The 24949-nt window shown below is 48.6% G+C and overlaps 1 protein-coding gene across 1 annotated transcript in view; it reads left to right on the top strand.

Annotated features, from left to right (window-relative positions):
* PANX1 (pannexin 1) overlaps positions 1-24949 on the top strand; it is a 51084-nt gene that overhangs the window by 11034 nt on the left and 15101 nt on the right. Inside the window, exon 2 of the mRNA XM_008149174.3 lies at positions 15776-15915. Coding sequence (XP_008147396.2) covers positions 15776-15915 — 140 coding nt within the window. The remainder of the gene's footprint in view (positions 1-15775; positions 15916-24949) is intronic.

The following is a 24949-nucleotide window of genomic DNA, read 5'->3' as shown; positions in this document are numbered from 1 at the left end:
TGCTCGGGCTGACTTGGGAAGGACCCGAGCTGGTCGCATTCAGCAGCTCTGCCCTGGGGCTCCATGGACACCGCCGAAGCCTGGCCCGGCACAGTGGACGCTGAGGAAGAAGGCTGTGTCTGGCGGGAATGAGCCAGGTCCTGGGTGGGAGCCAGGTCCTGGGTGGGTCTCAGTTGGCTCTCATCACCTGGCAGAGCAGGAAGCCCTGTCTGTTGAGGGGCTGGGCAAAGCTGCTCTGGGGGGCTGACCTGGGCCCTGGAGGTGAACAGCCGAGGGGTTGGACCTGAGGGAAATGTTGCTACTCACCTCTGCACTTAGACAGTCATTCCTAATGCCTCCCCCCCCCGCCCGCCTCTTAGTACCAACATTAATAGCTACTCTGTGAGTGTGTGTGTGTGTGTGAGAGAGAGAGAGACTTTTTTAGAGCAGTTTTAGGTTCATAGCAAAACTGAGGGGAAGCTACATAGATTTGCCATGTAATCCCTGCCCCCTCACATGCATAGCCTTCCCCACGATCAACATCCCCGCCAGAGTCGTACATTCTGTGGGTTTGGAGAAAAGTATAATGACATGTATCCATCATTGTGGTATCAGAGTATTTTCACTTCCCTGAAGGTCCTCTGTGCTCTGCCTTTTCACCCCACCCTGGAGGGGGTGCCTGGTATGTTAGAGTCGAGGCCAGCCCAGCCCCCAGTTCAGCATTGCAGTCTCTGCAGGTCATCAGGACCAGGGCTGCAAGGATTGCAGACCCGGGGACATTAAACTGCAGCTCCCCCCCCATCCCCACCCCCCCGACCCCGGCCCTGCCCTGCCAGGCTGTCCTTGGTATTATTATAGAATCCAGTCTGGACTTCCCAGCATGTTGTCCCAGGGTGTCCTTTATCTGATCCCTAGCCGGACTCTGTTCCAGGCACGAAGTCTGCTCCCTTCATGACATGCTGTCACTCTAAAGTTCCAAGCCTTTATTTGTGCTGTTTGCCCATCCTGGGATTTTTCCTCCCTTCGAATATGAACATCCACCCTGGCTCAGCCATTACCCCAGATAATTTTTTTGTCCATAACATCAGTGATTTGTTTCTTGGCTTCCACTGGATTATAAGCTCTCGGAGGACAGGGACCCTGCCTTCTTTCTCTTGAATCCCCCATTTCCCGCGAGGTACCATGTACATAGGAGGTACCCAATAAATGCTGTTGGGGTTGAGTTCAACACCACTGAGTTCTGAGTGTGTGAGGGAGGACATCTGTGCTTTTTTGGTACCATAATAGAGACAGAAAAAAACAGAGTCCTTGGGGAGGCAGGGTCCTTGGGTCCCTCTGCTAAGCTGCTGGCACAGTGGCCCTGTGGCCTTAAATACCAGCTCTGATCAACGTGGATGCCTCTTATTTTGCATCTGTCATGTGAAACCCTGATGTTCTCTTTAGAATGTCTTTGTGTTTGCATGACCATTCTAAATAATGGTGACAGTCATTTGAAGTTCTTTTCATTTTATTGGAGTCTCTCATCATTGATTCAGTACTGAATTTAGATGCTCAAGGCCTCCTCCTACAAAATAGGGTTTCTTTGTTGCAGGAACTACAAAAGCTAGCTGTTAAAAGTGTCAAAGAAAGGGCGTCCAGCCTAAGAAAAAGTCTTATAAGAGTTTATTTGAGCCAAAATGATGACAGTTGCTGAGAAGCAAAATCTCAATTGAATGAGAAAATGCTCCCGAGAATGGCAGTTTTACAGCTTATTTTATACATTTTAATCAAAGGAGGAGAGGTAAGGGGGGGGGGCGGTATATGAAATCCATTGGTGATACACTAGTATTAGAGAAACGAGAGAAAGCAAAGAGGGGAAATCTCTGAGACTGGATAAAAAGTAAAATGGAAAAACATACTTCTTTGATACTGGTGAGTACGGGATAATTAATGATTAATATTTACAGCACAGAGATGGTATTTGGGCAATAAGATAACAAGGAAGGGTTTTGTGGTCTCCCGCTCTGGTGGGAGACTGTGCCTTTGGGATCTGGAGAAGGAGATTACTCTGACATTTCAAAGGTATATTATCTTAAATGCAAAAAGACATGCTCAATTAAGATAAAGGTTGACCTTTGTCAAGGAAGATACTGGCCTATGTCGTGACTACCTGCCATTACTGGCATTTAGTGGGGAATTTCTGTGTTGAGACCATCCTGTGTGGTTACTTTCAGTCTCGGTGGTTGTAACACCCACCGTTCAGGCCTCTCCTGAGTTTGTCGGCTTTAGCATGTGGCCCCTTTTTGGTCACAAAAGGCATCTTTGAGGGAGAGATGATACAAAAGGGCTTAACAAAGTTGGGTCAAGTTTGAGGCTGTGGCCCCATTGAATCTAAGATCCTAGTTATCCAAGGCCCGCTGTATGTTCAAGAGTTGAAGAAGATAAGACAAGTAAACCAGTAAGTGCAGGTGAAATTGGAATAATTATAAGTGCAGTAAGAAAATAATACAGGAGCCCTGTCTCATGTGGCTCAGTTGGTTGGATTGTCGTCCTTACACTGAGAGGTTGTAGGTTCAATTCCCAGTCAGGGTACATACCCAAGTTGCGGGTTTGATCCCCAGTTGGGGTGTGTGAGGGCGGCAACCAGTAGATGTTTCTTTTTCACATTGATGTTTCTTTTCTCTCTCTCTCTCTCTCTCCTCTCTCTCTCTCTCTCTCTCTCTCTCTCCCTCTCTCCCTTTTTCCCCCTCCCTTCTTCTCTCTCTAACATCAATGGAAACAATCCTCAGGTGAGGATTTTAAAAAAAGAAAGAAAATAATACAGGATGTGACAAAGGAACCCTATATCTTTGTATCTCCATTGCTCATCATGGTATCTGTCACATAGAAATAAAAATAATAGCTCCACTGCCCTAGCTGGTTTGACTCAGTGGATAGAGCGTTGGTCTGCGGACTGAAGGGTCCCGGCTTCAATTCCTGTCAAGGGCACATGTCCGGGTTGCAGGCTTGTTCCCCAGTAGCGGGCATGCAGGAGGCAGTCGATCGATGATTCTCTCTCTTCATTGATGTTTCTATCCCTCTCTCCCTCTCCCTTCCTCTCTGAAATCAATAAAAAATATATTTTTTAAATTAATAATTAAAAAAATAATAGCTACCACTGATTGAGTTCTTACTGTGTGCTGACACTGTGGCCAACATTTCTTTTAATCCTTATAGGAATTCTGTGAAGTTTTACAAATGAGAATATTAGGTTCAAAGAGGTTAAGTAACTTGCTAGCAAGTAAAAGGAAAAACTCAATGCCTATTGGCTATAATGGGATCTTTTAAAAACAATATTCAGGAATAAAAATTCCAGAGCCTCTGTTTATAGATTACTTAATTACTTTCCTTTAGGCTAAAATTCCTTCCCCATATCTAACTGGACTTTTATATATTTTTTTTCGCACAGATTAGGCTTCTGTGTCAGTGAAGATCACCTGGACAGTAATTTTTTCTAAGCCTTTTTATACTTAAACATGTCTGTTAAGTTGCCCCTTGGCATTAGATGATCTGTTCCTTTAATTTTTTCCTTATGCTACTCCCCTCCCCCTTCTTCGGGGGCAACATCCAATATCTCATGTTCATCTTGGGATGGTGCCCAGCTTCCCCCTGCCCTCTTTCAATGCAGAAACTAAGACCAGTGGTGGAAGTGGGACCAGTCTGGAGTTGCCACAAGGACCTGTTTCCCGATTCTCACATGTCAGATTCCTGCTGTGACATTTTTGATGATGTAGTTTATCCTTTCTGGTCCTTTCCTTTGTGGGTCCAGCCTCCGCCCCTGCTGGGTGCATTAACTCCATGCCTGCAGTCCCGGCCACCCTGCCAACAGTCTGTCCGCCTCCACACAAAGCAGCACCAGGTGCTCTGGGTTAGGCCTGCACACACCAGCCATGGACCACGTGGGGCTGCCCTTGTTGGCTCTGTGGTTTTTGATGACACTTTGATGAACGTGCACTTTGGGCCTAGAGCTCAGGACCAGGCTTCGGGGGAGATTGAGGCTGGCCCTCTCCTGCCGCTTCGTGTGTTACTGACAGGCCTTGCATCCCACAGTGCCTGTCCTTCTCCACTCCGCCCTGCTCCATGCCCTGGTCACTCGTTCCCAGGGCATCATCGCACTGGGGAAAGAGTAAGGGCCACACTCGTGAGATTGTATCGCACCTATACCAAATGTTACCTGTCCGACTTTGGAAGTTAATCTCTCTGAACCTCTATTCCCTCATCTGACAAATGGGACTAAATATGATGACTGGTGCCCCGACGGGTTCTTTTAGTGGATTGAGTGAAAGCATCTAACTAATTCCTACCCAGTCGTAGTAGTTAGTAAATGACATGTGTTCTCCTTCGGCAGGTGATTCTGTGATGGGAAGTAGCTTCTGTTATCAGCACATAGGGCAGGGATGGGGAACGTCTGGCCCGCGGGCCGTGTAAGGACCGTGAAATCATTTGGTCAGGCCCTGCCAAGGCATTAGGGGTGACTTCATTAAATATATAGCTTTGACCAAATATAGCAGGCTGATTTTTAAGTTGATAATGTTGTATGGCCCACAAATTATGTTATAAATATCCAAATGGCCCTTGGCAGAAAAGAGGTTCCCCACCCCTGACACAGGGGAATACCAGGATAATGTGGGAGTCACAGATGCTCATATGCCTTTCCCCCCCAGCATGTGAATGATTTGTGCCTCCAAGTTAGAGGACCTGGATGAAGCAAGCTGCAGAGGAGTGTGTCAGGCACACAGTGCCCATTCGCCCCCGGCTCTTCCTCTTGGCTCTGTTTGGTCACGTGCCCTGTTTCGGAAGTGCTCTCTGGTCTTTGTGCATTTTTTTATTTTTTTGTGTGCCTTACACAGCAGCTCCAACTTATCACACCCCTTTATCCCACTAGGATGTTTTCATCCGGATCGTTGCTGTTAGTGTTCTAGGTTCAAAATCTGCAGAAGGGGGAGGGGACACCTGTAATAATGTCCACATTAAAATTTTTTAATTAATAAAAATCTGCAGAGATTTTGAGTGATAGGCCCTAATCCTATAACATCCATAAATTTTGTTAATTTTAGTGATTCTCCAGAACACTACCCCACATAAATAGCATTATAGTAGTTATTTGTGTTGATTTCATTTCTACCTTCCATCTGACGTTTTGCATTAATCTTCATTTCATGGAACCAGAGTCTTTGGCCTGGACCAGGCTAGGACCTAGAGGTGATGGAAGAAACTTCAGACAGACGTGTGCTGTGACTGTTTCTTCACACTATCCCTCACCTGGACCAGTACAATAGGTTCCTAACTGGTCTCTGCTTCTATTCTTAACCCCAAGGGCCAGTTATTGACATAACATCCAGTGTGAACCTTTTTATTTATTTTATTTTATTAACAGGCTAAATCCACTTTATTTCTTTCTCGTATAAAATTATGTGGTGGCCACCGCCGGAGCCTGGGTCCTCTGCGCAGAACCTCTGGTGGGGTCTTTACGAGATGGTCAGTGAGTTCCTGAGAGGGAGACTGGGTGAACACGGTCTCTTTCCAGAGGTCACAGGTGAGATGGCTGGAGGCCTTGGAGGCATCCAAGGTGGCCTTGGCGAAGTTGCCCAGGGTGGCCGTGCTGCCCCTGGCCGAGGGGTAGCAGTCCTGGATACCGGCCATCAGCAGCAGCACCCTGGGCCCAGCGGCTGAGACGATGCCAGTCCTCTGTGGTGGGGATGAGGTGCATGAGCACAGAGCCACGGCGGCTGGTCACCTTGCAAGGGACGGTGTGGGGCTTGTTGATCTTGTTCCCCCAGTAGCCTCGCTGCACAGGACAGTAGAGAGCTTGGCCTGGATGGTGGCCCCACAGATGGCAGTGGCTGCTCCCTTTGAGCACAGACACCATGTCCGTTGTATCCAGTGGTAACAAATGCCTTGAACCGGGTCCTCTCGCCAGCACCCTCTCGCCAGCGTATGTCTGCTTTTACACCAGCATAATCTTCAAAACCTGTCCTTGAGGGGTGCCCCCAGGAAAAAGGTCAGTGACCTCAGATTCCTCGATGGGCAGGGAGAAGGGGCAGATCTCCTCTAGGGTCTCGATCTTCATACCTTGACCAGGCGGCCTAGCTTGGTGACAGGGGTCCACTCCTTGTCCTCGACCTTGCCTCTGCGAGCTCTGCGGCCTCAGCGTGGCCCCGACCCCAGCCTCGACTTCAGCCCCGTACGCTGCTAACTCCTCCATGGAAGCTGCTGCGGCCTCCCATTCCGGGACTGGGGCCACAGCACCGTGCTATCTGCCATTTGCTGTTTCCTCAGAGAAGAAGCCAGTGTAAACCTTTTAAAGTGAAAATCAGAAGGTGTCTTTGCTTTTAAAATTCTGAAATTATTTTGTGTGGATTTTAGGATTGAGTAACTATGATACAGTTGGGAGCTGGGGTTCTCACTGTAAAAGAAGGACGATACAAACATGGAATAGGAGCAGCAAGGAAGAACCCAGTGGTGATGGATTGGAATTAACATTTCAGTATAAACACACCCACACATACACCGATTTCCTAGCTGTGTCTTCTGAAAGGGCCTGGGAGCCGTAGTCATGAGTGCATCCAGCATCTTGGCTTTAAACTTTCATTACCCACTAAAAGGAACGGAGGGCTCCTTGGAGAAATGGCGAATGGCAGGGCTGGGGCAGGGAGACTACAAGAGAAGCCCAGAACATCTTGTGCCAGGAAGTGTGGACGAGAGGGGCCTATCAGAAGGACACAGGAGGTACTTTGGCACAGTGTGAGCATCCAGATGCACAACAGTAATGGATTATAACATTGAAAAACAAGAGACTCAGAGCCCACATGGATACTAAAAAACAATTGCAGGGGAGGGGAAGTTCCTCCTTATAGTAAAACTGGAGGCCCAGTGCACACACGGGTAAGGTCCCTAGGCCTGGCAGGTGATGGGGCTGATCTATGGGGTGATTGGGGGACCCCCGCTGGCACCTGCCTTGGCTGGCCTGGCACCGCCTGCTTGCCCCCCCCTCTCCCCTCAGCCCCCCCCCCCCCGCCACTGCTGCTGGTTGCCTCCCTCTGTGGGGCAACCAGTGGGGTGATCGGGGAGTCGGGGGGTGGGGGGGGTGCCGCTGGCACCCGCCTTGGCTGGCCTGGGGCCTGTGGGTGGGGGGCAGCTCTTGCATTGAGTGTCTGCCCCCTGGTGGTCAGTTTGCATCATAGCAACTGGTCCTTCCGCCATTCGGTCGATTTGCATATTAGGCTTTCATTATATAGTATGCCAACTAATAAATGTAGAGGGAAGGATAAAGTTGGAAAATCTTCATTTTGCAACCACAGTTGAAGTATTCGATGCCCTGCTGAGTGAGAGTTTGTTGGGGGAAGGAATAGTTACACTGTCTCAGAGGGTCTCCCCGTAGACCACTTATTTCACAGGGAAAAGGCGCATTTTACAGCAGAGACCTGGCAGGCAGCACCTAACCAAGTGGTCATCATAGGTGACATCACCAGTCTTGGTGACGGGGGCTCCAGGTGTCCTGTGGAGGACCCACACCCTCCCCTGGGATTCCTGCAGAAATACGGAACCTGGACTGGAGCGTAGAGAAACAGTCAGACCGACACCAGCACGGGGCCCGTGGAGAATGACAGAAAAACTGGAACCCGTCCAGAATAAGGTGACTAAAGAGACAGGGCACCGAAATGTGGAGGATGGCACAGGCTTGGATTCTTGTGCCAGAAAGGGGGGAAAATAGTTGCTTCAAAAGATAGTGGGGGAAATCTGAATATAGATTGCAATATTGTATCAGATTTTTCTAATTTTGTGATTGCATTGGGTTATAGAAGAGAGTGTCTTGTTCTTAGAAATACATACACACTCTGAGAGTTAAGGGTTATGATCTTTGCAACTCCCTCTCAAGTGGTTCAGAAAAAGAAAAGAATGCGTATAGTGCATATGCATATGCATAGAGAGAGGACATGTGGCAGGAGGTTGACAGTGGTTGAATCTAAATTCCAGAGTGTATGGCACTTCATTCAAATAGTTTTTTGTTTTTTTTTATGATACTGTGTTTTATGCAGGTTTACAACTTTTATTTTTTTCTTTTCATTTTATTGAGATATAATTGACATAACATTGTGTAAGTTTAAGGTGTACAGCATAATGATTTGACATATGTATTGTGAAATGATTGCCACTATAACTTTAGTAAACCTCCATCACCTCATACGGTTATAATTTGTGTGTGTGTGTGAGAGAACTTTTAAGATCTACTCTCTTAGCCGCTTTCAAATAGACAAACCTGTTGTTGTTAACCTATGTAAGGTACAGTCACCATGCGGTACCTTACATGCCCACGACTTACTTTTCTTAGAACCGGAAGTTAGTGACTTTTGACCACCTTCACTCATTCCTTCACCCCTCCACCTCCCACCGCTGGCAGCCACCAATCTGTTCCCTGTTTCTAAGGGTTCTGTTTTGTTAGCTAAAACATGTAAGTGAGATCATGCACTGTTTGTTTTCCTCTGTCTGCCTTATTTCACTTACCATAATGCCCTCCTCGTCCATCCGTGTTTACGCAAATGGCAGATTTCCTCTTTTTTATGGTTGCGTTGCATTGTAATATTCTTGTAACATTTTTGTAGGTCTGAAAAAAAAAATCAGCATGTTTTAAAAAGAGATGAGGTAACTACAGCAAAACGTCCATATTGTTTTAAACTCCTAGGTATCTGTTATATTGTTTTCTGTATGTTTGAGTTAGTTCATCTCAGAGGACAACATTTTTTAAAATAAGATAATACTTAGATACACCGAGTAATTTTTTGCATGTTTAGTAGAACATTGAGGTTTTATATGCCTTTCCTCCTCTGGTACCCAAGCTCTGAAAATTTAATTCACTGGGCAACTGGTTAGGTTTTACATTGGGTTTATACAAGTTCTTCTCCTGTGTGGGTTAGACTCCTGGGCATGCTAAGGGACTGGGCTCTCCACCACAGGAAAGAAACCCCTCAAACCGCTCCTGACTTCTCTCATCTCTCCTTCTTGGAATAATCCGGCTTCGTGGTTCCTTGGGGCTGTCGTCTCAGTCCAACTTCCTTTTCGCTTTCCCCTCTTGCACTTAGCAAGCTGTATAATGTTAGATTGTTTATGCCATCCTTCTCGACTTCATTAAAGGAGCCTTGTAGGTTCCGTCTGAGGCTCACCAGCGTGGTTGCGTGTTCCCTGTGGTCACACATGCTGGACCCGGGGGTCGGTCAGTGCAGGCTTCCATTCCCTCCGCATTAGTGAGAGCAGTGTGCACGGAGGGGGCCTTTATCTGGTGTGTTAGACCCAGAGGGGAGGACAGTTCTGAAATGCTGAGCAGTTGTGTGTTGCTCTGTACAATGTGGCGTGGGTAGCGAAGTGTCTGGGGACTTCTTGGAACTGGTTTAGAAGTTTACATTTGAAGATGTCCGTCTTAGCAAAGGAGCAGATGTTAGCCCTGCTGGTCGGCTTCTCTTTAAAAGTCAGGCTTAGCTGTGGACACAAGAGGTCTGGTGAGTCCGTTTGGTTTAAAGGAAAAGAAGACTGTCATTTCAATTCAGTTTTGTTTTGTTTGGGCTACAGAGAGTACTTACATGTTTGTGCCGGTTTAAAACTCATGTGTGCCTTGGGGTCAGTTCCTGCAAAAACAAAGGCAGTGGTGGGCAGTTTGGAACTTCCAGGATATATTTAGTTGCTTGTGTTTAAAAGCTGGTCTGGGTGGAAGTCTGATGGGGAGGTGAAAGGGGGGAAATTTGCCCCTTTTTTTTCTTTTCAATGTAAAGATCTTATTGGCTTTATTGAACGACTCATGAATCAGACAGCTATCTAGTAAATAGAAAGGTGTTCCTTGGCTCTTTCTTAAGAAAGAGAAGATACTCTGAGAGTCGTAGAATTTTGCTGCGGTTTATGAGAGCTGGGAGCTCGGAGTATTTGGCAAGGTAGGGTCCTTTGGGGCAGACCCTTTGGGTCATCGGTTTGATCATGTTGGGGTCAAAGGTACTTTAAACAGACCCAGGCCTGTTTTGTCCGGGGAGTGCACTGTTCTGTGTTTAAGATCTGACCACTACCCATCTCTTTCTCTGCTCTGCACATTCATGGTCCTGTTCACATGATTATTCTCATTGAACTTGAGAGTTTGTAATAGTATTCAGGTTTTTTTTTTGGCAACCTTAAAATGAGCCAGAATTTTTTTTTTAAAATATATTTTATTGATTTTTTTACAGAGAGGAAGGGAGAGGGATAGAGAGCTAGAAACATCAATGAGAGAGAAACGTCGATCAGCTGCCTCCTGCACACTCCCTACTGGGTATGTGCCCGCAACCAAGGTACATGCCTTTGACCGGAATCGAACCTGGGACCCTTGAGTCTGGAGGCCGACGCTTTATCCACTGAGCCAAACCGGTTAGGGCTGAGCCAGAATTTTTAAGTTCGGTTCTTTCTAGGTTGTATTATGATCTAAATAAATAAACAAACAAACAAGTGTGTGTGTGTGTGTGTGTGTGTGTGGTGTGAATATAATTTATATTACTTTGAATTTAACCTTTTGCACTCGGATGTCGAGTGTGACTCAACACGGTTAGCATTAGAATAAAGAAATCGAGAAAAAAAGTGAGTGCAAAGGGTTAAATCTAATTTTTGTTTTGCGAAATAATATTTTGTACATTTTAAGAAGTTATATAGATAGTAATGATTATAATTGATATCATCATTATTATACTCTATTTTTACTTTGTACCTCAGAACAGCAACCCCAGGATCTATTGTCCCCCTCAAAGAAACTCTCCTGTCTCCTCCTTTCTCTTTCTACCATCTCTGACTCAACCTTTGTCAACAACCTGTGCTCTATGTCTCCTCTCTCTTGTGTCTGGAAGGTGAAGGCAGACACCCAGGTTGATAACCAGCTCTACAACCTACTAGCCACGTGATCTCAGGGCCTCACTTTTCTCATCTTTAAAATGGGGCTAAAAGCACACACAAGGGATAGTTCCCTGTGCTTGCCTTCTATTGCCTCTTCACTCTTTCCAATGCATCGGTCATTTCAGCTTCAAATCTCTTCTATTTGGAAGGTCCTCTAAAGTTCTCCCAGCCAGTTACCTAGACCCTTCTATTCGTGTTTTTATTTTTTGTTAAACTTGTGGTTTTGGTGAGTTTTCTTAATTCCTCAAGAGGCCCGAGTCCTGTGCCACCTCACAGTTGTATGTAGCCTATGAATGCAGAAGCGAATACCGGGAACATGCTCACACAGCACCCCTGGGTTTGTCAGGGGACACGGGGTGCCTGCTCAGAACTTCCAGCCCCTCAGATGGGGGTGAGTGATGCATAAGAGTGAAATGAAAGCCTGTTCAAGAGAGCGGGACCACAGCTAACTAGGCCAAAGCCCCTCTTTCCGAGGCTGGACTGGGAACAGAGGGCCTTGCACAAGCTGCGTGGGTGCCATTGAGAAACCACTGCACAGGCTTGCCCTTTCCGGCTCCGGTCCTGCGCACCCGCGGGTGCTCCGCCAGCTGCTACAGGTGTAAGCCGCCTGGGCTGCCACTCAGGGAGAAGGTGTGACCCTCGCCTGGGCGCCCTGGGCTCCACGCCGAGTCCAAGAAGAGGGGCAGGGGGGACGTCTGTGGTTGGGTTACTTACTTGGCAGCTGTTGTCGCTGCTTCCATCGTGCCCACGAACACATGTTTCCTCCTTGTGGTCTTTCATAATTTCTGGCCAGGCCCAGGAGGGTAAAGCCCACAGCTCCCTCTGAGCTCCCAGCCAGGGGAAAGTGGTGTTCCCTGTTCCCAGTATAAACCGGAGACTCGCTGCGTGCTTGCTCTGCAGTTGGGAGGGCAGTGCGTATCTCACTAAAGCTCCCCGCTAGGAATCCCTGCTCATTCAGCCAACACACAGCAGCGTGGAGGCAGAGTGTGGGACTCGGGCCCCTGGGCCAGAGGGTCGCTGTGGGTCAGGGGGCTGTTTTCTTGGCTATCAAGCAGGGATACTTGAACATCGAGACAGTCTTTATATTAGTATTTTGAAATGTTTAAAACACCAGACAGGTGTTATTTATATAAGAGAGAGAGAGAGAGAGAGAGAGAGAGATTGATTCTCTGTCAACCCTACTGGCCAGGAGTTGAGATCTTACTAGAGGAGATGAGACATAACTGCATGTTTATACAGCATGGATGAAGGTGATTATCTGCATGTCTCTGATGGCTTTAAAGGGCTCTGGGAACTCCTTGGGGAAGAAGCTTCATGGTGAAGGTGACCATCTGAGGTGGGTTTTGAAAGATGAGCCATGGAGGTGGACGTGGAGGGGCACTGACTTAACAAACAAGTATTGGAGAGAGGGCCCCAGGCAGAGGAATACTGTGAAGAAAGGCTCAGCGTTAGGAATGAATGAGGCCTGTGCAAGCTGCAGCAGTAATTGGGTTGGACTGGAGCATTCGTTTGGATTTATACGCGGTGCAAAGGAGAACCCGTGAAAAAAGTTGAGGCAAGGGAATGTCAGGATTAGAACTGAGCTTTAGGACGAATAATCCAGCGGGAAACTGGAAGCTTTCCTGATGGGAAGGTTACTAGGCAAAATCTAAAACACCTGTGCACCTTTCGATACTATTTTGAAAAGTGGGGTAAAGGATGTGGGAGTACATTTGGAGATGGATCAGGATGGTCCAGGACCCGAGCATCCTAGCCCCATGGCAACAGCTGAGCACCCCGACACGGTGCCTTTAGCCAGGCTGGGCTGTCATGCCCTGGGTGAAGGTGTGGGGCTGCAGCACTCAGCACATGCTCGTTCCCCCACACCCTCTTGTTTGCCCCTTCCTTGGCTCCTGTCCTTCACTCCCAGTTTGGCTTCTGCACCTGCCTGGCTCTTGACTTCCTTTGTTTCCCATTTCTTGCCTGGGAATACCCAATCCCTGGGGCTTGGTCTGGTTCCCCAGATTTGTCCTCGACCCTTCCCAGGAAGCTCTGCCTGTTCTGGTCACTTGGGGGAACTATTTGTTCAAACCATCCCAACTCCAGCTGAGCCCTGGCTCCTAGGGCCTCCTTCAGCATGGCCTTAAAGTGTTCTAAGAGAATGAGAGTTGGACACAGTTTCAAATTCTGGCGCTACCATTTTCTAGCTTGGGTGGGGGATTACTGAACTACTTTGAGTTTTGGTTTCCTCCAGGATAAAATGAAAGTAACATGGATCTCTTTATCTCTATCTCTTTATCCATCTCCCTCTCCCTCTTTCTCCCTTTTTCAACTTGGTTGTGAGGTTTAAATGAGGTAATGATTTAAGAGCTGCTTGGTGTCCTCTGAATATTGGTTGTCCGCCATCTTTTCCTCTCACCTTCTATTCCAGATGAAGGACATTTACTTGTGAGCTCAGCACATCCTCATCTCTGTCTCTCGTGACTCAGTTATGTTTTCTTTCTTGCTCTTTTGCAAAAGCTTTGAAATAAAAAGTTTAGATATTTATGCTCCAGCAGTTTCTACCACCACCTTGGTGTAGTCCTCTGAGGTCCCAAGACAGAACTTGAAGCCCATTTTCCAATAGAAAAAAAAAAATTGCTACATGTTGGCTACATGTACTAAGAGCACAATACCTAAGGAACACATGGGCCAGACAGGTTCTCACGAAATCTTAACAGCATGGTCCATTTTCATGAAAAAGTATTTGGGCAGATGTTGCCAAGCAAGCGACTTGCCAGGACCCACCCATGGGTAACCTGAGCCTGCCTGTCCCTCTTTGCCTCTGTGGTCATGCTCAGGATGTCTTGGTGGGCGGGACCACACGGGAAGCATTTGACCAAGTCCTGCTGATGGGAGAGCAGTGTGACCTTGGCCCCATGGTCCTGTGCTGTCCTGACTTGTAAAATGTAAGAACTCAAGTTGAATGGGATGAGAGAGTTGGAAGGGACCTTGAAATACCTTACCTACCCCCAACTCATCTGTAAGCCGTTCCTAGCAGGTATTACGGGCATGTTCTGGTGGCACCTGGCTTTTCACAGTGATCTCCACGGGCTCTTCCTGAGAGGTCCTTTCTCGATGCCTGTGGACGTAAAGGCACCGATGAAGGAGAAGGGATGCTCAGGACCTTGCCCATTGCGCCTTCCGCCACCACAAGAATCTACTCTGTGGACAACATCCCCATCACTGCCCTCTCCTGCCACAGCTATAAAGGCCACCCCCTCCCCAGGGAAAGGTGACCCTTCCAGGCTTTTTATGTCCTGGGGAGTAGGGAAATTCAGTTCAGTGTCTTCTTACCATCCCTGTCCCCTCTCTGTAGGGAGGGAGGAGAGAAAGGTGGGCATGCCCCACCTTTAAAGCCGTAACAGAATATACTAGTTACTTCGTGTAGAAGAGTATAGTGCTTATTAAGCAGCTACTGGGAACCAGGCGCTGTACTAAGAAGGTAGACGTTAATGCCATCGCCCTTTTGGAGATCCTTGGCTTTGGGAGGCTCGGTGGCCCGAGGTCACGCAGCTGTGTGTGGCAGAGTTAGGTTTCAGTACAGCTAACATCAGAGCCCAGGCGTCTGACACTTCCTCTCATGCTGCACAGGATGTGGACAAGAGTGTGCCTGCTCTTGGCCTCAGCAGCTGGTCCCCGTGACACACCCAGGCTCCTACGGGTGCTGATGGGACAGGGAAGCGCGGCTGGGCTGGGCGCTGCCAGGAGAGGCTCAGTGCCAGGTGCTCTGCCTGCTGTCAAGGAGGGGGGACACAGCCTCAGCCCTGCACCCCAAAAGTCCCGGCCAATTTCCCACATGGCCTGTGTGAGTCAGGGGCCCTCGGGGAGCATGAAGCGTCTTCAGGTAGTAGGTAGTGGTAGCATTTGCAGAGTGATGTCCTCCCAGTGTGCAGAGGGGAAGACTGAGCTCCGAGCTCCCAGAAGAGCAAGGTAACAGCGAGCAGGACCCAGCCCTCCCGATTCCCCATCCAGCACCCGTCTCCCTGCCTGGAGGCCTGCCTTTTGGAGCATCTGCCTTCCAAATGTAAACACTTGGGCTGCAGTTTCAGCCTGCGCCTGTTTTGTTAGAGGAGATGGAAAACTGCTGATTTGTCATCAGGCAAAGTATTGCCAAATGTTCCATCAGCCTTCCCTTCCTCAGGCTAAAAGGTCTTTAGTTTCTTTGTTCCAGGCGGCCTTCCTTTCTAGTCTACTTGTCTGCCCTGACTCTCCTCCTCCCTGCCCCCCCTCTCCACACACACACCCGATAGTCCCCCTCCTTTCTCTCATTCCTCACCCCAGAGGGAACCAACTCTATGTAGGTTTCCTCCGTACATTTTCGGCTCTGGTTCTTTTCCCGCTCACTTTTTCTTTTCTTTTTTAAAAAAATATATTTTATTGATTTTTTTACAGAGAGGAAGAGAGAGGGAGAGAGAGTCAGAAACATCGATGAGAGAGAAACATCTATCAGCTGCCTCCTGCACACCCCCTACTGGGGATGTGCCCGCAACCAAGGTACATGCCCTTGACCGGAATCGAACCTGGGACCTTACAGTCCGCAGGCCGACGCTCTATCCACTGAGCCAAACCGGTTTCGGCCTCACTTTTTCTTTTTATGGTGGTTTTACTTCTTTCAAGAGTCTTTCCCCACCTGAGCCCAAGCTGCTGTCATGACCAGTGTTGGCCCCAAAAACTCTCAAATGCTCAGCTTTACCACACACGTGGGCGTTTGGTTCGGCTCTGCCCTTACACCTGCGTGGTGCTCCCCGACTTAGCTCACACTGGAAAACCGGAGGCAGGAGGGAGAGGTGGGCGGGGTGGGAGGGGTCCAGACCCTGCGCCTCCATTCACCTGGGTACGATCTGTTTTTGTTCCTCAGGTACACAGATAAGCTGTTTCTCCCCGAGTTCTTTCTCCTGGCGTCAGGCTGCCTTCGTGGATTCTTACTGTTGGGCTGCCGTTCAGCAGACGGACTCCTTGCAGGGCGACTCTGGGAACCTCCCGCTGTGCCTGCACAAGGTAATGGGGACTTTTTCACGTGTCACCTGTTTGCTTTAGAGATGTGGGAACCGTGGCCCTGAGAGGCTGGGCCATCCCTTGCCACCCAGATACATCCGGCCAACCAGGGCTTAACTCCGATTGTACAACCGCAGCACTTTAAAATCCAAAGGAGCCTCAGAGGAACTTGGTCCAGCACCTTCATTTAGCAGATGGGGAAACTGAGGCACTTTTTGCATTGTAGCTCCGTCACGGCGGGCACCGCATGTATGCTCGTCACCTTTCTTTTTTTTTTTTTTTTAAATATATTTTATTGATTTTTTACAGAGAGGAAGAGAGAGGGATAGAGAGTTAGAAACATCGATGAGAGAGAAACATCGATCAGCTGCCTCTTGCACACCCCCTACTGAGGATGTGCCCGCAACCAAGGTACATGCCCTCGACCGGAATCGAACCTGGGACCCTTGAGTCCGCAGGCCGACGCTCTATCCACTGAGCCAAACCAGTTTCGGCGTGCTCGTCACCTTTCTATCCTTAATGCCCGCCTGAGTGTCTGGCCCGCAGTGGGCTCTCGGTACATTTTGAACGCCTGAATGAGCATTGTTAGATAGTGGCAGAGAGGACCCAAACATAGCTGTGGGACCAGCAGAGAGTTCATTTGCCTCTAGCCAGCGCGTGACTGAGCACCGAGACACCCAGGGATTGACTCCCTCTGGGCGTCTGGGCTGCAGCACAGCTTTTGGAATAGATTCCTCTGCTTTCTGACGGACGCAGACACTGCAAGGAAGGGGGGCCACTGCATAGGAGACGCCTGTGTCCTATAGGGAAGAGGTGCAGGCCAGGAGCTCTGTGGTGGAGGTGGGGGAGGGAGGGAGCAAAGAGGCTGGGCAGGGTGAAGAGGCCCCAGGAGGTCTTCTCTGCATGTATGGAAGCAGGGCTTTGTTTCAGCCTGTCATCATCTTCCACCACTGGTTCTTTGGTCCAGGGTGAACACAGATAGAACGCGTGTGTGTCTTTTCCTCCACTGAGGAAAGTGTGGTAGGTTAGCTTCTGAAAAGGCGAAGGATGAAGTTTGTTGGACTCTCCCCCCCGCCTTGGCCTGTTGCCAAACACAGTCAGCGTCCTTCTTGTGTAAAAAGGGTAATTTAAGTCCTTGGCTGTGACTCAGGCCTGTTCCCCTCATGTTTATGGATGGCGTGCCGTTGGGCGCAGTGATGCCCTACAGTGACTCTCTTCTTTGGGGTTGGGCTTTCCTCTTTGACTTTCCAGCCTTAGCGTTTGGTGGGGTTCTCATCAATTTTGCATGACTTTATAGCCAGGGCAAGAAATAATGAGGCTCTTCAGTATGAAAGGGCCCAACAGTTCCAGAAATTGAACAACTTTGCTGGCAAATCTAAATCCATGCTGTTGTAGTTTTACGTCCATTTGTTATAATGTTCTTATGAGAACAGAAAGTTGTAATCCGTCACCAGGCTGGGCCATGATGGATCCGCCCAAGCGGAATGTATAGCCTGGGATTGTCCTTACGTCAGGGAGGTGAGAGATTGCAGAACTTTTAGAGCAGGAAGAAAGCCAAAGATTTTGATCCACCTGCATTTTACACAGAAGGATAAGGGCCCCTGGAAAGGCCAAGCCTAGGAGTCACAGGACGAGTTGCTGGCTGAGACTAGAATCAGATCTCGGGGCTCCCATTGCTCCTGCAGGTGGGAGGGGAGATCTTACAGAGCAGTGTGGTAGGCAAGCCTTAGGTTTTGAGAATGAGTGAGGATTAAGGAGCCCTCTTCTGGCGGTGGTGGTCTAGATTGTTTGGATGGAAGTTCAGCTTGGGATCTGAGCAGAGCTCTTGCCAGGTTCATAGAGCTGGAGACAAAAATTGAAATTGGGACCTGCCTTAGTTGGAAGGACATTGTTCAACACCCAAGGCTTGAAAGGCCATTGCTGAAGAGAAGTGCGAATCCAAAATTAAACCAGCCCTCAGAGGGACTAGAGCCCTGGTGTGAATCATTTCAATACCAACGGAATGAGTGAGATACGGGATTGTCAGTGTCTCTCCAGCCTACCTGCCAACCAGAAGCAAAAATAAACCAGTCTCTCTGGAGGAGGGGGTCCCTTCATCCAGAGCCTCAGATTCTTGCACCAGTTTTTCGCATGTAATGTTCAGCACTCAGTTAAAAATAAGCAGGGTGTAAGAAAGTCAAGAGAAAAACCAGAACTAGAAACAGACCCACAGGAGTTCCAGATAATAGTAGTTATCAGACACACACTTGAAAATAATCATTAATGTAATGTTCAAAGAATCAAGATAATATGGAGAATTTCCCAGGGAAATGGAAGTTCTCAAACTGAAAACAGTAAGTGGCAGGGAGTTGATGTTTGCTAACACTGGCTGAGGGCCTGCCATATACATTCTAGTATATTTGCTATCAGAGAACCACACATGACATGGTCCCTTCCTCTAGGAACTCACTGTGTAGTGGGGAAAACAAACATGTGAAGAAGATACTGAAGATACTGAGAAGGAATAAACAGAAAGCTAGATGAAAAAAGGAGAGTGTGGCTGAATGCTGCTGAGAGAACAGTGCACTAAAGGTGGAACAGAACTTACTGGATTTGGTGAAATTATTAGTCATCCCAACAGGAGTGATTTTAGTGGAGAAGTGGGCACCGGATGGCAGTGGGTGAGTGGGAAGTGAGGAAAGATGACAGTAATAGGCAGTTTCTTCAAATCTGTTTTCACTTTTAGAAAAATCTCTGTCCTAGAAAGGAAAGCAACAAACGTGATGGTAACTGGAGGGTTTGGGGTCTAGGAAGTTTGGTTTTGTTTCAGTGTGAGAGAGTTTTGAACTTATTGAAATGATGATAGAAATAAGAAGGCAGGGAAAGAAAAGGATGGCAGGCACTGCCTGGGGAAGGCACATGGCACCTTCTGGGAGAGGGGAAGGCATTGGCTTATTCTACTGGGGAGCAGTGGGGCCTTGATCAACTTTGGAGGGTCAGGCCGGGTTATAGAGAATCTTTGAAAACTGCATAGGTGTACAGACTACCCGGTGGGGGACCATGGGAGCCATTGCAGGTCCTTGAGCAGGGTGAGCATGGTGTTTCCAGGAGTTAATCCTCAGTGAAGGTTTGCTGGAGCGAACAGAGGCAGGGAGAGTGCCACTTGGTAGGCACAGGGTTTTGATCAGAAAATGGAGAGGAAGGGACGTCATTATTTCTGAGAAGGCAAAGAACTAGCACTCAAAGAGCAGCAGGTGGTGTTTTATTGCTGGTTAGAGATTACACTAGGGGCTTAATCACAAGGAACAACAAGAGCCTGTAATTATTGGAATCGAGAGTCTAGGTCAGTGGTCAGCAAACTCGTTAGTCAACAGAGCGGCAAACCGTGGCTCGCAAGCCGCATGTGGCTCACGAGCCGCAGTTTGCCGACCACTGCATTAAAAGATTGTCAACAGTGATCAGATGCTTAGACTAGGGGTCAGCAAACTTTGCCCTGAAGGGTCAGAGGGGACAATTTTTCATCATTGCCAGGTGTGGTCACCGTTGCCGTTACTCGGCTCTGCCGAGGTGGAGGACATGTGCACGATTGGTTGTGGCTGGACCTGGCTCACGGACAGCGGAGCTGGTCCCCTGGGCTCAGGCGGTTGATAGCAGCAGGGCTGGTGGGAAGGAGACAGAGCTGGGGCGTCACAGAAGGTGGAGCCAACAAGATGTCCTGATTGGACTGGGAAGAAGAAGAAAGATTAGAATCAAGGACATGCCATGACCAAGGTGTTAGGTTCTGGATAAAGGTGAGACCATTTGCTACACTGAAGAAGTCTGAGGAAGGAGAAGGTTTAGGAGGAAAACCAAATAATTCTGCTTGAACACGTGAAATCACAGATACTCAATGGCCCAGGTGGGCTGTGGTTCTGGAGATCCGAGGGTGGGTGGAGGCATAAATATAGGGTGAGGCAAAAGTAGTAGGTTTACAATTGTTTGTATGGAAACTAATACAATAACACACACACACACACACACACACACACACACACACACACACACACACGTAATATGCAAATTATCCAGGCGTCACAACCGGCTTGACTCAGGAGGAGCTGCGCGCACAGATGGGCGGGAGGGGACTGCTTGCTGCCCCCACCCCAGGTACACACACACACCAGGGGTGGGGGCGTGCTCTGAACGGCTCGGCACAGCTCGGAGCACACCCTCAGTGGGTGGCAGCAACGGCCCCGGTCCCAGATGCCTGGTGGCGGCTGCAGCAAAGCCGCCAGGGTTCCAGGTGCCTGGCAGCAGCTGGAGCAAAGCAGCCCAGGTCCTGGATGCCGGAGGGAAACCGGTGCCGGCAGCCAGGGGAAGGAAGGCCTATTTTTGCACGAATATGTGTGCATCGAGCCTCTAGTTAAAAAATAATAATACAAGAATAAACTGTTTCGTGTGCTCACAACTGTGAACCTACCTTTGCCCCACCCTGTATAGCGGTTGTCAGAGGATAGATGGGATTTAAAGCTGTGGGACTGGATGGGGTTGGCTCGGGAGCGAGTGCAACAGGGACGAGGTCTGAAGGGTGCTCCAGCTTTGGAGGTGGTGGAGTAGGAGGCGTTGGCAGGGGAGAGAGAGTTGGGGGATCATGGGGAAAATGAGAAGGGTGTGCTGTGCAAACGAAAGACTGCTGTCCTGTAAGAAGGCCTTTATTGGTATAACAGGTATCTGCTGTCCCTGCTGTCAGTTCTTTTGAGTAGATACCCAGACGTGGGATTGCTGGCTTCTTTTTCAAGCTCAGAAAACTTTTCCCGTTGGTTTTCTTTAGCCCTGTCCACATTCAATGAACTCGTGTCTGTGAGGATGACTGGGGTCACCTCATCCAGGCTCTCACTTGACAGAGGGGACCCTGAGGACCATGGCCAGATAGTGGGAGAGCAAGGTCCCATGGCCTCCTTCAGATTTCTCACACGTGTGTGGCTTCAGACGTCTGCACTCTAACCTGTGGGTGGAAGTTCCCAGCTGGACACAAGGAGTCTTCCCAGCAGAATGCTGTCCAGCAGCAGAGCCCACAGTTGACGGGGAGATCCTTAGTTCAGGCTGGGCACAAAGCTATGTGTCCTCTTACCATATTTTTCCTCCTTACCCTTGCCGCACTTCCTTCATGTAGAACCCTGGCTCCCAGGATGTACTTGACACCCAGCTACATCATCTCACCCCCTCCCCCACCACTTTCAAAGCAAATGGAAGCTCGGACATGAAAACAAGCTCAGCTTCTGCCATCAGACCTACCAGGTGTCCCGGTGGCTGCACCAGCCTTTTCCTTCCCTTTTGATAAATGGAAGAGGCCCCTTCTCCTGACCCAAGGCCAGACCCCTTTGTGCCCCACTTGTGTTCTAGATCTCCCCAATCTCTGCTTGAAGGAGCTCAGCCCCGATTTCTCTCTTTTTTTCTGCATGTTCTCTTCCCATTAACACTTCACATTTCTTTCCACCAACCTGATCTTGCCCAGATCACCAACTGTTGTTCAATTAATTCTCACTCATAAGGGTTCATCCTCCTTGGCTTCGCTCTGGCATCCAATTCTGTGGACCATGCTCGACCCTTGGGGCAGAGTCTCCCTGGCAGACTTTTTGCCCAATCCTGAGAAGTTGGGGCTCCTCTGGGCTCTGTCCTAGGCTACTTTCTTTTCTCCCACTGCACCCTGTCCCTGGGTCACATCATCCCCCTGGTTTCAGTTTCCATATGCCACCAACACCAGGGCTTTATCTCTGACCAGCCTGCTCTCCTCAGCTCCCGTCCACACTCCCAGTGTGTCCTGAACTTGAACACTTGAAGGTCTGGCATGCGCCTCCAACACTAGTTCAAGGCTGAACTCACCTTCCCTCCTGTCCCCCCTGGACCTGTAGTTCAGTTAAGGTCACACCATCCACCCTGTGACCTCAGCCAGAAATCAGAGCCATTTTGACTCTTTTCCTCTCCCACCCACATCCTGTCAGTCCCCGAGTCCCATCAGTTCTGATTTCTATAGTTCTTAAATCCTTCATCCCTCCGTCCAAATCCTTCATCCCTCCGTCCACCTCTCTAGGGTGGCCGGCCGTCATCCCTCACCTTGCTGCACTCATTCCTGCCATTTCCACATAATCATGGGTGCTCTTTTTTGCCTGACTGTCATCTCCCTAAAACAACAACAACAGCCCTTCAAGTCCCTACGAAATGTCTCTATCACTTTGAAAAAGCAAACCATTTTGTCTTAACTGTGTTCACTCTCCCTCTGGCCCCTGTGAACCACCCCAGCCTCACTTCTCGGTGCAGCTCACCACCCCGTGTGCTCCAGGGAACCTGACTTCCCTCAGGTCCCTGGTTTCTGTGCAAACACACCCTGCTCAAAGACTCATCCCCTGGCCACCCTCCCCCATCCCCAGATCTGGTGAACTCCTGATGTATTGTTCTGGCCGTGGCTTCAATGTCACTTCCACCTAGAAGCTTCCTCTGAACCCCTAGACTGAGGGTTGTTGCCAGTTCAAACTGCTTCCAGAGCCAGCGGGGTCGATGTGAAGCCTCCAGGAAATGCCACGTGCCCTGCCTAAGACACAGAGCCTAAGAAGGGGGTGCTGGGTAAGCAGAACACCAGCTGCACCCCATTGTGGTTTGTGTTGCCTGGTTGTACATTCCCTGGGGTCACCCTGGGATATGGCAATTACTTGCCTTAATTCTACTGAAGTGATTGTTTATTTCTAGGACTCGGTTCCATACAAGCAGATACCATGCTCGGGTCTTGTTTGTTGGTGTACAGCTAGGACAGTGTGTAACTCATGGTGGGTGTGCAGAACACATCCGTGGAGGGAAGGACACACGGAGGAAGGAGAGGAACGGGGAGCTCGTACGTCCTGTCCAGAAGCAGACGTAGCTCTCTAGGAGCATCTGACTCTGGGTGAGAGGCACAGAGTTGAGGTGGACTCAGTTCAGTTCTGATGCCAGGGTTAAAACCAGGAGACCCAAACTCCCCCCAAAGAAGTTACTCCATGTAATATTTCAATGTGATTGGCATCAGCATAGAGTTTATGGCAGTGGTATAATGAATACTGTAATTTCTCCCCCACCTGCTTCTTCCATTTCTCCTTTCCTTTCCCTTTTCCTTTCTCTTCCTCTCTTGCTGGTGGCCTCTGGTACCCCCTGAGGGAAGTCTTTTGTGCAAATGTGGGTGCACTCAAGGACACCAGCAGGTGGCGCCACAGGACTTTTTGATAACTGGCTTTTTGGGGTGTTCCGTTCTTTGTCAAGTTCATAGCGTAGGCAACTGTTAGGCAAGATTTCTTTCTGAAACAGGAAAGCAGGTTTTTTTTAAAAAAAAACTGAAAAACAGAAGGGAAAGTAACAAGAACAAGAAAGTAAAATTAACAGATTTGTCAAATCTTTTTAGTTCTCTTTTTAAAAATATATATTTTATTGGTTTTTTACAGAGAAGAAGGGAGAGGGATAGAGAGGTAGAAACATCAATGAGAGAGAAACATCGATAAGCTGCCTCCTGCACGCCCCCTACTGGGGATGTGCCCACAACCAAGGTACATGCCCTTGACCAGGAATCGAACCTGGGACCCTTCAGTCCGCAGGCCAATGCTCTATCCACTGAGCCAAACCGGTTAGGGCTCTTTTTAGTTTTTTTAAGTGGCTTTACAGAAACTTAGAGGGGTCCTCTGAGTCTTCCAGACCAGAGGTTTCAAACCTTAGCATTATCTGTGTGAAAATATAGGCTCCTGAGCCCCATCCAGACCACTGGATTGGAACCTGGGGGCGGCGAGGGGGGGAGTGTCAAGGCCAAGAGTATGGTTTTTATCCATTTTGGGGAGATTCCTGATGCTGTTGGCCTAGCTTGGATTCCAATGTAGATACCACTCATCTATACCCATGCTTCCCAAACTCTGTGTGCATGTGAATCACCTCTCTGTGCCTAGGCCTATCAATGGAGGTCTTCGTTGAAATATAGACTCACATTCAGTAGGTGTCATGGGGCCTGCATTCTGCATTTCTAACAAGTTCCCAGGCAATATTGAGATTGCTGGTCTGGGGATCACTCTCGAGAAGCAAGGATGCAGACAGAGCATCCTTGGCAAATGATCACGTCCATGCTCCAGCCACATGCAGCCCATCACCTGTTTCTACACATAGTTTTACTGGGACACAGTCATGCTCATTCCATTACTCATTGCCTGGGTCAGCTTTCACACTGTGACAGAGTTGAATAGTTGCCACAAAGGCCATATGGCTCACAAACATTTACTGTCTGGCTCTTTGCAGGAAAAAGTTTGTCCTCCCCTGATCTAGAACTTAAAGCCCATCCAGTGGATCCATGGAAAGGGAACTCCCTGCCTCACAGGACAAGTCATTTCTTTTTCTTTTTTTTTAATCTACAGGTGAGACTATGTTTTCATTAACTTCAGAGAGAGAGGAAGGGAGAGAGAAAGAGACAGAAACATCCATGTGAGAAACATTGATCTGTTGCCTACTGTAGGCACCTCAAATAGAGCCCGAACCCACAACCTCGGTATGTGCTCTGACCGGGAATCAAACCTGCAACCTTTTGGTGTATGAGACAATACTCCAACCAACTGAGCCACCCAGCCAGGGCCATTCCATTTTCATACAGAGCTTAAGGAAGGTTTTTCCTTGCTTCCATTAACTGGGTTCTAATCCTGTGGACAGGAGTCTTTTCCTTCTCACACACACAAATGCTGTGCTTACCATCTCTCTTCCATGTTTCTCCTTATGTTAGGTCCCATGGATAAGCTAGAAACCCAGAATAACACCCAGCACAGAGCCTTGGGTGTCTTCCCTTGATTGCAGAGTGGAATGACCTACCACTTTCTTCTCTGTCCTCTGTCAGCTGCTCATGGAATGCACTAGCCTTTTTGGGTAACCCCTCACTCTTGACATCCATATTTGGGATTTTTTTAAAGTGGGGTACTGTCTAAACATCATAGAACCAAAAACAAATATATTTTGCACATCTTTTTATTTCACCTCCTCAGTACAATTTGTTCTTGGTTTTATCTGCTTCCTGCTTCCTGACAATTCC

This window comes from Eptesicus fuscus, chromosome 13, assembly GCF_027574615.1.
Source record: "Eptesicus fuscus isolate TK198812 chromosome 13, DD_ASM_mEF_20220401, whole genome shotgun sequence".
In the NCBI taxonomy this organism is placed as follows: Eukaryota; Metazoa; Chordata; class Mammalia; order Chiroptera; family Vespertilionidae; genus Eptesicus; species Eptesicus fuscus.
Note: the sequence above shows the minus strand (reverse complement) of the source record. Positions and strands in the feature narration are given on the sequence as shown.